Genomic DNA, 15,016 nt, shown 5'->3' on the forward strand with positions numbered 1-15,016 from the left:
AAATATCTTTTATGAAAAAAGTTAATTAAGTTAACTAAAGATTGCTTGAATATGAATTGTTTGAGAAAAATAAAAATTGTTATCAAAATCGGTATTATGAAAAACAAGAAAACATTGCAAAATAAAAAAAATTATTTCTCTTTTGAATTTTTATACATTATATAAAGTTTCTGTAACAAGTTATGAAAAAAATTTATCAATCATAGTGAATTTAAAATAATTTTGTTTTTATTTCTAAGCGTTTTTGTACGTGATAAATAAGCAATGCATTTCTCAAGAAAAAAAATTTAAGAAATTCAAACCTCTAGTTTGAAATATTATTTATGATTAAAAAAAATGTTCTTAAAATCTTCAAAGTATAGATAAGTGTAAATTTAACAACAAAAATTAAAAAAATAAAAATAAACTTTTCTTAAATTGCGAGTGGCAACTACAAGTTATCCTAACTGGACACCTAAAATTGGCTGGACATTTTAATTATAGTGCAAAGTGTCCCCTCCTTTATTACTTTGGAGGAAGCGATGATTCTATTCTATTTTTGTTGAAGAAAAAACTTTCCTAGGGTTTGAGACAGCAGCATTCACATCAGTAGGGCTCATGCAGTTCATTGAAACTTTTTTTTTTCTATTAAGTTTTTGGAGACAATGTAATAGATAAAACTGAAAATTATAAATAGTTTGTTTATTAAGAAAAACTAAATTCCTGAATAAATTTCCTTAAAATTTCATTCAAAACATTTTGAGGTATAAGCAAGTATTCATATTGTTTCTTTAAATATTTAATCTTTTACTGACTATATAGATTCTCTATATCCAAAAGAGATTTTATCTATAATGATGCCATTCCTATTGAATATAAATGTCATAGATATTTTAAATCATCTTATATATTTCCTCCCAAGTTGTCACTCAACATATTTATATTTCGAGTGATAACTTAGGAGTAAACAAATTCTTGGTAATTTATTGATTACTTATGTAATTTTATATATATATATATACTGTCTGTCCACGACAAGAACACTGCTAGACAATCGTCTATGTTTACTGCGGGCGTTATAGAAACAGGTTACTGTAGGAAGAGTTCATTTCGCAGAGGTAGAAATTAATTCAAGTTTCTTACGTTGGCACATTTAACGCCAAATTGGCGATATTTGGTATTATTGCATTTAATTCTTGAAAACAAATTTAAAAAATAATTCACTAAGCTGAAAATCATTTGCATACTCGGAATATTGAAAATATCTGATATTCCTGTCATATGTATACAAAGAACAAAACAAATCAAATAGAAAAACTGAATAATTATTTGTATGTCTAACGATTGCACAAGAAGAAAAAAATAATAATTAAGAAGTAAAATCATGCATGAAAAAACATTAATCGTCTTCATTTCATTTGTTTTAAATTTATATAAGTTATTAATATCAAATTCTCCGCAGCAAACGCGAGGTAATCTGTCTAATTTAACATAAAAACTATAACATAATTAATCGTAATTGTTTCATAATTTTTATAAAAGGTTGCTTTTATTCTGTTATAAAGTAAAATGTTCATTGTTAAATATGCTTGAAACCTTTCCAAATTTATATTTATTTATTTTTCTGATGTATATACTATTTCCCAAAACACAAAATTAACGATTACCATTCTATCAATTTTCAGATTTTAAAAAATCAAACTTTGAGTTGTAATTTATTTTCAATATGCACAAGCTTTTTACAGCATAATTAATTTCTCAAAGTTTATATGTAAAAGTATTCTGAATTTGAAGATAATTCAAGTGTTCATTCATGCACGTGCCGGATGTCCCGGACTTAAAGGAACCCAATTAAATAAGCCCAACATCGCTTTACATTATTCTACGAAAAACGCGGTAAAAGTTTGCTTTTGTATTCCAGATTACCATTTATTCATTTTCCCTGGCTTGAAAAAGAAATACAATTATTTCAAAGAAAAATTTTTCTCACCAACTGTCAATTCAAATAATAGAGTGATAAATGAACTTTTCCTTTCAATGTATATCAGTAGTCATGAGCTCAAAGTAATACAGGATTCAAATTCCTGCATGCATTTTATCATTTCGGGGTTGAAAATTCTTTACTCCCAATCTTCTTCACATTTCAATTCAAAGAACCAACAATACCGTTTGAGAATACTTATCTGCCACCGTTTTATTATCACAATCAGCGCACCTGAGTAGAAAGGAATCTCGTTAAATACTTTAATCCTTCTAACTCACATTAACGCTCATAAATTTTTAGATTCTTGGAATGATAGTTAAGAAGGAAAGCTATTGAAAAAACAGGGAGGCGAGAAAACAAGCCTGAATAAATGACTATTTTTCTTTATTTTATTGAAAAAAAAAAAAGTAATGCGCTGCCCATAATATAATATTTTCTTCATACCATTATATAGTTAAATAATATTTCGCAATAAAAAAATTCAAAATCAATAATCAATTAATTTTACTTATACAAACAGCTGAGTATAATTTGCTTTAAAAGTTTCAATTGTTTCAAGAGTACTCAAAACTTCCGTTTTGTCCAGTGTCGAAACTTCATTTTTAATTTACCTAATAATTGAATTCCGACACTCCAACATTATGCACAATTTTACGTGCTTGTGATTTTAAAGTCACTCCTTTCTGAAATCGAAAAGGCATTTTAAAGGATATCAAAATTTAAGAGACAAATAAAATATTAAATAATGAAATGCAGTTAATATTAACCAAAGAAAAGATTAATAAAATATAAAAGAAGTAAGCTAAGCGAATATAAAGATACGTGCAACTGCGACTAAAGCGAGAAGACGAATGAGCAACAAGTTTTCTTTTATCGCTTCACATTGACACCAAGAAAAAGAATACCCCCCAGACTTCTGTCCGATTCCACCCATTCAAAATGGATCGTCCCTACCTCAACCTGTTTCTATAACGCCCGCCGTAAACATAGACGATTGTCTAGCAATGTTCTTGTCGTGGACAGACAGTATATATATATATATATATATATATATATATATATATATATATATATATTGCTATGGATAATCTGATTTTAATTATTTTTTAAATCATTTTTCGAACAATAAAAGGATTTTTTAAATCACATAAAATGATTTTTACTTTAAATTATATACAATATAGTTTAAAAAGAAAAGAAAAGATATTCAACCTAAGCAACACAAAGAATATCATCATCTAGTATTTGAGATTATATGTTGCCAATATTTAGCAAATATTTCAATCAGATAAATAAACAAATTATATTAAAATATGAAGGATTGCATAGAAGGGTTATTTTAATTATTGACTTTTAATCCTCATATTAATTGAGAATGAAAACAATTGTTCCAAAGATCATACAAAAGAGATGTGGAAATAAATGATGCCTTAACATTTAGAATGGAATTAATACATAAACATTTGGGGTATAGTTTTGCATTACACTGTAATTGTCTTTTTATCAGTTATTTTAAAATGGAGTATAAAAATATCTGTTAACAAAATTTTTTTCAACATTTAGAAATGGTAAATAAAACATGGAGAACTTTTATATTTTTTTATATTTATAGGTTATTAGTTAGTTTATCTTAAGATTCACCTGAGTATCATAATTGAAGATTCGTTCATAGTATTTATATATTCTTACAAAATAATTTTCTTTTGGCTTTATAGTCTTATGGAATTGATCCCAGAAACATGAGAGTATTTTCTCCTGAAGAATTAATTGAGGTATCTTTTTTATTAAGATAATATTTTATTCAATAACTTAGACATATATTCTTGTATTACATTACTAAAAGTTTTAAAACTAACAAATTTAGTTTTTGACTTATATATATATATATATACAATTACTTTTTCTAGATGTATATTTCTGATGAAAATTCTACTGCTAATGCTTATGACTTTAAAATTGCATTGGATCTCTTAAACTTCATGAAAAAGGTAAAGGATTTCCTAATTTCTAATTATATATGTATAATCTTCAAGATTGTTTCCTCTTCAAATATTTCTTTATTAAGCTATTTAGGAACCATTTTTCCCCCTTAGTAAAATAGTACACAAATTATTTTTGAAATTGATATTTATTTAAGAAAATCATTTAGCTTATGAAATAAAAATAATTTAACATATTAATTTATATGATTAATCATGTTATGATCAGCCAAGGTGCTTGTTAATGTTTCAGAAAAAAAATGGCAGTATCTAGCTTTTAATTAGATTGAGCATTTAACAAGAACTTTGGCCAATTGCCTTTTTATTGTTAGGTGTTGGCTCATTTTTATAAAACTATAATAATTTATTGATATTTAATTTAATTGCTAAAATTGTGTAATGTGGCCAAAGTGTTTTTCCAGCTTCAGAAGTTATCAAGAGATGGATCATTATCATTTTTATAAGTTTTCCCATTATATAGTATTTTTTTGGAAGAGAACTGAAACTGAGAATTTGATGATTTTTTTTTAAATACTTTATTTAAACAATTTTATACAAACAACAATTTTATACTTTATTTAAACAATTTGAATGTGTGTTCTCTAAATTATAACTTCGTCAAATTTTATTTTCTTTAGCCATTGGATGACCCCGAAATATACAATTTAAGAATGCATATATGGACAAAGGCTGTTCTCAGAGACAGGTAATGTTTTCTATATTTTATTAATTTCATATAGATTTATTAAAAACAAGTAATATAAAAAAAATGTAAGTCAATTCCCACTTTCACAAGAATTGAACTAGATTCTTCACCTTCACATGAAAAATACTGAAATCCTTGCATTTTACCGATTGAGCTACTGCCTGTTGATTTCAATTTTCATTACAAACTGCCAAAACTCTATTTAAAATATTAAAAATTAATGAATTAATATTTGAAAAATCTGTATTAACATCAAGTGTCATCCACTACAAGTTTAAAAAAATGTATTTGAACTTGAGTGGATGAATAAAAAGTATTTTATTAACAATTGAAAATTTGAACAAGATATATAAATATATATAGGAAGAGTGTGAACTAATAGTAGGAATTGAAAAGGGTGTCGTGAATTTTATTTTTATCAAATTGCATAATTTGAACACCTTAAATTGAAATATTTTTTTTCCTCACATTTCTTGAATTAAATGAGGAATGAATCCACTATTAAATTAGTAAATATTTAAATTTGTATTTATTTTTGTTATTTGAATATCAATTTTTAGTCTTTAGTGGGTTTTTTTGTAAACATATTTTTTATTCTGATTTTTTTTATTTTTTTACATACATCTGTACCTTTTGTCCTCAATTATTATAAATTAAAAGTTTTTCAGGAACTCCAATTATTTTTGAATTTGCCTGCTGTTTAATTGTTTTCAGTTTAAAAAAGCAGTAAAAAAAAACTATCCTTTCAAGAAATTTTAAAACTGTTAGTAATTGTTATATAAAATGCTTATTTTAAAATATTACTGTACAATTCTTCATTTGAAGTGCTGTATACTGTTTATATTAATACTATTTATTAAAAATGTTGTTAAAATTATTAAAAACATCAGAACTATCTTTTTATATATTAAAATTGCTTATTGTTTGTTTATTAATTATTTATTAACTTAAAGAAAATTTTAATAAATCTGTCTAAATATTTTTGGGTCAAATAGATTTTTATTGTGAATATTTTTAAAATCCTCCACTTTTGTGTGTTTTTATTCCAATAGTTGGGAGACTCTTGATATCAGCAATCCATTAGAAGCATTTAAGCAAACAATTTTTTTCCAGATAGTTGAATTGGCATTTGATCAAGGTAGTTTGACATTTTTCTTTATTTCTTGTATTTTTTTTTCTGTATGTATTGAATCATAACTGTGTTTGTATTATAAATTATGAATAAGTGTTATATGTTATAACTATATTTTATCAGTTTTATTGTACAAGTAATATAAAAATGGTATATTTAATTTTGATAATTTATAGTTTAGATTAATTTATTAGTGTAAGCGTATTTAATAGATTTCTTATAAATTGTTCTTTTATTAATATTTTAAAACGAATATAGATTCATTGGAAATAATATATATTTTCGTCTCTCAGTTCTCAAAACTAAAGCTAAAATTTTCAACTTTGAGATATATACCTCATTGCCATATCTAATTTATTCTCTACAGTCTGCTCCTTTGTATTTCCATGACTAAGTAACAAAAATATCCGTATTTCATTCGATTCTATAGGCACTTATGCCATCAAGCTAAAGTCACTAAGTGACTGCACTGCAGATGTGTATGATATTTTTATAAAAAACCTAGTAATTATTTCCTGCTACTAGCAATGGTAGGATAATTAAATGCTTTATTAAACTTTAAAATTGGACACAGTGGTCAAGTATGGAAATTGTTGATGACTGAATGGAACACAAACAGTGTGAAAAGGAAGCAAATGGATCATTTGATAAACAAAGTGCAACAGATGAAAAAAAAAAAAAATTGAGTGTCTAATCGTCAGAGTATCCATTTCTGGAGTCTAATATCCAGTGTATTTTCAAATTCCACTCACTAATGTTTTCTAATTTACTGCAGCAGAAAATTGTGCTGTAATAACTTAACAATATGCATACCCTTCCTTCTCTAAATACTGTACATTGTTATAATGAACAAGTGTGGCATTAATGGAGGGGGCTGCAACCTGTTAGAAATGGTGTCCCCCCTTATCATAGTGAAAAATCTCTTGTGAGAAATTTTTTAAGAAGAAATGCTTACGATTGTCTCGCCATTAGTAATGTTTCTTTACTTCATTAGAGATATTGTGAGATTTACTTAGCACATAACAATAGCTGTCCTCTGCATTGTTAGGCATAGAAACTTGATATCCTTATTCATAATATTTTTTAACCTTAAAGGTATTGCTGCTTTTGATCAATTGTACTGTAGCAAATCACAGTTTCTGAAAATCAGTTTAAAAGATGATTGTATGTCTGTGCACATGCACACAAGTGCAATAGTACATTTCATAAGTTACTGGGACATTTTATGAAATGAATAGGTAGATAAAAATTGCATATACTTTACCAGTCATTGCATGCACAAGAAATTCCTCTACATTTTGAAATATTAAAAATTATATGTGCACCACAGAATAGGCTTCAAAACTTTATGATCCTTGAAGAGTATAGAAGCAGGTGAAGAAAATTAGATTTGCATTATATAGTAGAAAAGCTTGAGAAAATGTATCCAAAAAAGTCACATTCAGCTTCATTGATGCCATTATAAGCTGGTTTATCACATTTTCCAATAAAATAAATTTACCCATTTTGTATTTTCATATTTATTATAATTTCAAAGTCCTATATTTTAAGTGGGAAATGTACTATTATCTAGAAACGGATGCCAACTTACTATCTATTTGTAAATATTTAAATTGTTTTTCTCACATTTAAATATATTATATATGTCCTGATGTAAAGTCTTTCAGATGAAGGTTTCATAATAATTTATAATTTAAACATTAGATGCTTTTTCTGAATTTTGTTTGAACCTGGGTTAAATTTAAAATCGCCCTAATTAAAAGAGTTGATAAAGATAACTAGAAGATATCACTTTATCAACTAGAAAATAAAGATCTTCCAAAAAATTTGATAAAGTCATCATTATCCTCTCCCTCCCTATACTGCTATTGTGTCTCTTCCATTAAGCTGAGTGTGCCTCTCGTGTTGGACAGGTGCTTGACTCTTGTATGTGGTATAAAGTAAATAGTAAACATGGTGGCTATAAATTGAAGAATATTTGTTCAATTTTCTGATCATATTCCCAGAAAATATTAAAGAAGTATCACTTTTTACTACAAAGATGGAGTATTTGTGTGTTCAGTCTGCATCGTCTTATAATTGAGTAATATTTGAACTCTTGTTTAATAAATTAATGTAACTTTTTTATTAAAGGATGTCATTTTACTCTGATATAAATGCTGTCAGGATTAAAACTTAAATATAGCACATTTGTTAATACATTTGGTTCAAACAAATTGCAGCAAAAAAAAAATATTTAGTGAAATATTCTGAATTCCACACATTTAGTGATGGAATGTGATAGTATACCCAGAACTTCTGAGTCATAGAAAATATGCATGCTATTCTATACTATGTGTAACTAGATATACATCTTCGAGGCCATCTGTACTGGGAAGAAGGAAGAATATCCACTTGTATTTTGTATTAAAAAAATGTAAGTTCTATGATTTCCTTGATCTTTTAAAGATATTTATGCAAAAGGAAACAAATGGGCTGAAAGTAAAATATTTCTGCTCGAGAAAAAACATTCTGGATTGATATTTTTCACCTATAGTCATTCGAATAATTACTCAAATTTATTGCCTGCTATTTGGGGCGTTTAAGGACTTCAGAAGTTTCAAAGGTTTTCTTTTTCTTACTTTTCAATCTCTGAATAAAAGTATGGTGATTTGATTCAATTACATTTTTTTTTTTAAGTGATGTCATGCAAATTTTATTCTTGATATAAATCCCTGACAAGTTCTAAGAATCTAAATCCAGAACTAAGCCAAGAAAACTTATTAAATTGAAATGATTTTATTTATATATAAGGTGTCGCTAAAATGTCTGTTGTTGCAATGACATGATCAACAGAATATACAGAGAGTACCAAAGACTAAAGTAGATAGCCAAATCTATTGCATTATGAGGCAATATTAGTAGAGAAAGCTAGTAGGCTGGCTAACTAATAATATTTAGGGTTTTTTTTTTTTTTTTTTTTTTTTTTTTTTTTTGCATAAATATTTATTTATTATATGCAGGAAAGAAACACATAACAAATCTAGAAATTTCGGTACCAAAAAAATATTTTTCAAAGTAAATAAGTTGTTGCAACTTGCTGTGTTCCCGAGTCAAGTTTTAACTATAAAAAACAGCACTATTTCCAAATATTCTTTTATTAATCGAAATTTTAAGAAATCTTTCAATTATTATTTCTTTGGCATTATAATAATGAATGATATTAAATGGTTTGTAGCAAAGAAATGATAAACTTATTTAATCAATCCTCATAAAAGTCAATCTTTAGCAGATTTGCAATTAAAACAAATAAATGATAATCATTACCTCTCACAGATTTGTAAATAAAGTACTACACTCATTCTTCCTTATCAGAATTGATATGGGTATTTCCACAAATTAAATAAAGGCACTTTTCTTTCCACAATCACCAGCTGAGGATTTTGGATTCAAAACCCTCTGTTATACCCTTCCTGGCTTTTTTTTTTTTTTCCTTCTTACCTTTCCCTCTTTCTCTTTTTATTCTTTCATTTCTTATTATCTGTTCATAGGAATCATCGAATGTTTCTTTCTCAGGGATATCAGTTAGGACAGCAAAGATTCTTTTGTGTCAGGTTCTGTTGGGTTTTTTCTAAGATAAAACTTTAGAGAGGAGATTAATCTTTGAGGAGGGGCGAATAGAACTTCCTGTTTTGATTCTTTGATGATCCTAGAATCAGTTCAATAGAGATTTCTCCAGTAATATGGTTTATGTCCTCAGTAAGACATATTTAATTTCGGCATCGATTATAGCCGTTCATAATTATCAAAACACAAAGCCAAATCATTACCCGTCTGCCATGAAGTCATTTCTTCATTAGAATTTGTTCAATCAGTGACATAGGATAGGACATGCAGGGATCTTGAAAAATGCCAACATTTAAAGGCCAGATATCCTTACTTTGAATCTATTCATGAATAGGACTGTGGCGATTTTCGATTTATTAAAAAATTTCCATATTTTTGAAAAATCGGTTTTTTTATTATATGATATTAACGAAAAATATCGATTTATCGGTATCATAATCGTGAATCGCGATACAATAAAACGATATTCACTAATAATTTGCATTTCCGTTTTGGTTTTCGGTTAGTGTTTATTTTTGTAGCTCTTCATTGTTTTTTTTACTTTCATACTTAATTTTTAATATTTCTATAATACTGTCATATTATATAAAAAATGCTGGTTTTAAGCATGTCCTTTCGAAATAATCTTTTTTCTGTTCCCTAACTGAATGATATCATCAACAAATTTATATTTCAATATAAAAGAGTTATGTGTCTTATTTTATTTTATATTTACAATTCAAGTAAATTTTGTATGCTTTATTCATTCTAAACATGTAAAACTAATGGTAAAGCAATTCTGTAATAATTTTCCACAGCTTTACGAATTAAACTTAAAAATCATACAAATAATCGAATTCTAAATATATCTGTTCAGAAACAGATGTTAAAAATTATTTAATAAAAAAAAAAAAAAAAAAAAAAAAAAAAAAACTTATACAGGGTTGCTACGGCACCTGGAGAACAGGGAATTTTAACTTTCTCAATTATTTTTTCCAAATTTAAATAATGCTGATCTCTAAAGATCTTAAGAATAGTCATAGCTTCCAAAAACGAAACAATACCATTCGCGATTATGTAATAAAGAAGCTTCCCCCCCCCCTTCTTTTCTGTATAGATCAGACCAGTTTCGATTTGCTCGACAGTTTTTCTTTTTCTCTGAGATTCCCGAATTGTAGCTAATGAACATGTGCGAGACTTCTGTAATTGAGTGAAGGAATAGAATACTTTTCTTTGTTGAGAACATTTCAATCTGTGGGGGCAGTAAACAATGAATTGCTCAAAATCCGTATTTAAAACGAATTGGACGGATAAGAAAATCAAACTTGATTTTGCTGAATGGATTCGAGAAATTCCACAAAATCCTTTTGTTGCGTACTGCTCGCTTTGGAAAAAGATAATTAGTTTAAGTAATATGGGAAAGCAACCACTTACTAGTTATGCCAAAAAAAAAAAAAAAAAAAAGACCATACACCAGTTCGAAAGAATTATCATTGATGTTGAATAAAAGGAATATAGAAAAGGATGACATTCAAATCTGAAAACTTCAAATTAAATGTCTGGCCGATTTCGAACTTTTTAGTTCTAGAATAATAATTTAAAGCTGAATTTTTATGGGCTTTGAAACTTGTTGTGTCTTATCCGTCCTTTAATGCATTCAATGATGTATCAGAAGTATTTTCACATATGCTCACTGAAAGTGAAAAGTGTACATTAGGTCGTACAGAAATGCCGTCTTATTTGTTAAGATTAAGCTCTGAAAGTGATGGCTTGAAAAATCCGCAGAATTTGCAGAAATGGATGCCCAAATACAAAAATTGACGAAAATGAATAAATAAAAAAAAATGCAATCTTGCTTTGTAATGTTTTGTTGTTGTTGAGTAATCATTAAATGATTTGTACCATAGTAACAAAAATATTTTGTATTTTATTTCACCTGAGTCCTTAATTTTGTGTGACTTAAGAACTTAAAGAACTTGAGATGTAATTTATCCCCCTCCTCCTTTAATATATAAATTTTGTTTTGCTAGCTAAAATTCTAGATAATAAATAGATTTGTTTTTATTTAAATATAAACCTTCTTTTAATATGCTATTATTTCGAATAATGTTACATTGTTACTTCCTTTTTTTGCTTTTCCCACTCCTTAAAATCATATTGCGTTATAACTAGCACATGAGTGCTATTTGAGCATTTCCTCGTATCTTGAATATACGTACAGGGAAATTTTTTTTCTTCTGAATTTGAATGGCAACCCTGTTTTGCCTACATGAAAAAAGTTTTGGCCAGATAGTGTTGTCAAAAGCGACTCCGAGCAGTTTGAATCTGTGCTTGTTTAGCCTTAATCGACGAGATTGTGTCTCTGGCTAAGATATGATGGATAGCAATGACATCAATCAGCTAATGAAAGAACATAGCCTGAACTGTCGAAGAACATACGGGATGGCTTTCCGTGCCACAGCAAAAAGCCGCTGAGAGGATTTAGACGGAAGTGGAAAAAATAACAGACGTAACAAAGCACCAACCATTCAGGGAGGTGCTGAAGGGAAGGGAAATTATTGAGTATTTGGAGAAGCATCACCCTGATGAGACAGCAGTTATGCATATTACAAATTCATTTGACAATAATGCTTTTGTCTCGTTTAAAATATGCAATAACTGCTCGTGAACTGTGTCTATGGTATTACATCTCTACTCGCAAATTGTCTAATGAAAACCTTTTCGTAAGTCTTTCAGGAAGCAATTGATATGTTTGTGGGTGCGAATCAGAAAGAATAGAGTTACCTAATAAAAAATGGAGCATAACCGATGTTTTGCTATTCATTCAATATTTGCAAAGAATATTTGCTTATTATTTGAGAAATAGTGAAAGAGATTAGATAAATTTTGAAAACCATTAATAATTACTAATTTTCGAAATGGGTAGGAACTTGGCTCATTCGAAAATGACAGGACCAAAATAAAAATTCGAATTAAGAAAAACTGGATGTAAAAAGGAAACTGAACAACTGAAAATGGTTGAAAAGATTTGCATTTAATATGAACCAATTTAAATAAATAACGTGTGATTCCATGTATAAATAGTAATTTTAAGGGGTAAAGTTATAATTTTAAAATAAATTAGAAATAATAACATCATTGAAAATAATGCAATTTTTCGAGTAGGTAATTTCACAACTAAAGTATTCAAAATTATTTTTTTTAAAGGGAGAATCACCTTTTTTAATGGAATGAATTGTGCAGCATTAAATGAAACCGTTGTAGAAAAGGACATTAAGTAATTAATCACTTAGATCTTTGAGATATGAGTGCATTAATGGATGAAAACAATTTACTAAAATTGTTGCGAAAGAAATAAAAATAATGTTTAGTTTTTATTTATGAATTTTTTTAAATGACCTATTATTAACTAAAATGAATTCGAATTTATAGACGATTTGATCGGGAACAATGCTTTTAGCATAATGTTAATAGGAAATTCAAGCGACCAGGGGAAAATTCGAATTAAAAATTATTCCAAGCCGAGGTATCATCCATGTTCTTTTGTATCCTGCTGTCAACTTCTATACATGAAAATTTTACTAAGAAATGCTATTTGTTTTATGTTTGTAAAGGCAATTGATATTTGATTGTTAATTGATATTTTACCTACCATATAATATGCTAATGCTTTGCAATTTTCTCTACGTATGCATTCTGAATGGCATTGTATTATTTTTTATATATGTTTTTATTCTAGTGGTGCCAGTTGGTAAGCATATTTGAGAAAAATCGAGATTCTGCTTAACGAAGACTGATTGGCAAAAGACGATTTTTAAAATTTCTGCTTTTAATACTCTAATGAATATGTGTAAACCGTTTTCATTAATTTTTTCAGGAATTGAAATCCACGATTTTTTGCCTCCCATTGAAGATCTACTTCAGACATCCGAGCTCAGCGATTTGGCCGACAACCCGAGTTTCAAGTTTTTACTACAGGCTGGATATGAGCATATCTTGAAGATCATCTCTTAAGAACTGATTGCTATTTGCATATACGAAGAACTCTTTGAATTTATATGTAAAGAAAGTCTCTTTTACATTTTGTAATTTTTTTTCAACTGTTATAAAGTATTTTTTTATTTAAAAAAACAACGAGTTGTATGTTTTCAATAAAGATAGCCAATAACTTAACTCTACATAGCCAACGTAACGTATCCGCGACTTCGAAACGGAACGCTTTATTTCAATTTTTGAATGGTACTAGATGACGCGAAAAACCAACGATTTTCGCAACAATGGAGTCATATGGCATGTGGCCTTCATGTAGAGGTATTAGTTTCTGTTTTGCGCTTTTGGATGTGGTAGATTTATTGGTATAAGTAAACGGTTCTTCAAAAGTACACGTGTAATTTAAAGGGACACCAGCGTTCTTATTGATTGCTTTGGTTTTTCATTAGAAAAGTGCGGTCAGCCTACTACTGCAAGGCGGAAGTGAAATATTTCTGGGTATGTTTTGTAGATGTTTTGCTTCATGTGCTGTGATTATTTTGAGTTTTTCAACCACAGATAGGAGACCGTGTTACCTTCTGAAATTAGTGAAATGATTGGGCGCAGTGGAATATAATTATAATATGCCATTAGGTGCTTGCCATGAACCTGCAGCGAATTGGTATTCAGAAATAAAACAACCGAAGATAAACTTTTCAGAGAACTCGTGAGACCGGGATTATTTAAATTGGAATATCATTTGCTGCAAATTATTGTTGCTTAGGCGTCTGTTTTTAAATTTCCGTGCATATAGTATTTTTTTTTTCATGGGTATGGTTAAAATTTGTGTATTTTGCTTGTTTCATTTATTTCTATTAATGTTATGTGTTTTACATCAATACATATTAAGAAATAGTATTTTGTATATATATTGTAGTCATTATATAAAAATGTTGATTTTATACTTTTTTTTTATTAGGCTTAATTGCGAAAAATGCTTGGGTCCGTGGACGGAGCTTCATTTCCGAACGCTCGGTCCCGTGATAGCGCTTCGCTCCCCGCTAGCTAGTCCTGAATGGGTTAAACAATCAAGTATTACGGCTGTTCTGCATAAACATATTCAAAGAAAAGAAACTAATCTGTAGAGAAATAGTGATTTTTTTTCACCACGACAATGCCGAAACCACAACTCAGGATATGGCTAGACGTTTTTTTTCTGTTTAATATTTTATAAGGAATCGGAGAGTATTCAACTAATCTCGTCCGGTTTGATGTCTTTTTATTCCTCATGATCAAGTCAGTTCTAAAAAGAACTAGATTTGAGATTGTAAATGCATGAAAACTAGTGGCGAAGGTGCGATGAAAGGCTCTCGGAGAAAATCCTGAAATACTACAACGAACAGTGGAAAATTCTTAAGAATCGAACAGGTGTGGGTAGTAATGTAAACAAAAAGATAATGATTTCGAAGCATTAAGTAAATCATTTTCTTGTTCATTTCGTAAAGTACAACTTGATAGCTCTAGATCAGATCGCTGTGTCCAGCCTGTAGACATTTTCATGTCAACGGGAAGAAAACGGCTCATGTAATCGGAGTACACACGAACGGCGGTTTGAAGCAGGTCCGTTTCCAAAAATTTGATCCTGAACTCGTCTTAGGGTTCAGTATCAAATTTTTGGGAGA

The 15,016-nt window shown here is 28.5% G+C and overlaps 1 protein-coding gene and 1 long non-coding RNA gene across 2 annotated transcripts in view; both read left to right on the forward strand.

Moving 5' to 3' along the window:
• The window catches only part of LOC129969572 (nuclear pore complex protein Nup133-like), an 83,534-nt gene extending 70,035 nt beyond the window's left edge, over positions 1-13,499 (forward strand). Inside the window, exons 29-33 of the mRNA XM_056084203.1 lie at positions 3,679-3,735; positions 3,871-3,951; positions 4,581-4,648; positions 5,701-5,786; positions 13,243-13,499. Coding sequence (XP_055940178.1) covers positions 3,679-3,735; positions 3,871-3,951; positions 4,581-4,648; positions 5,701-5,786; positions 13,243-13,379 — 429 coding nt within the window. The 3' untranslated portion in view covers positions 13,380-13,499. The remainder of the gene's footprint in view (positions 1-3,678; positions 3,736-3,870; positions 3,952-4,580; positions 4,649-5,700; positions 5,787-13,242) is intronic.
• Positions 13,500-13,755: 256 nt separating this feature from the next.
• The window catches only part of LOC129969133 (uncharacterized), a 67,879-nt gene continuing 66,618 nt past the window's right edge, over positions 13,756-15,016 (forward strand). Inside the window, exon 1 of the long non-coding RNA XR_008784465.1 lies at positions 13,756-13,853. This is a non-coding gene — a long non-coding RNA (uncharacterized LOC129969133). The remainder of the gene's footprint in view (positions 13,854-15,016) is intronic.

The sequence above is a fragment of the Argiope bruennichi genome, chromosome 5 (genome assembly GCF_947563725.1).
Source record: "Argiope bruennichi chromosome 5, qqArgBrue1.1, whole genome shotgun sequence".
NCBI classification, from domain to species: domain Eukaryota; kingdom Metazoa; phylum Arthropoda; class Arachnida; order Araneae; family Araneidae; genus Argiope; species Argiope bruennichi.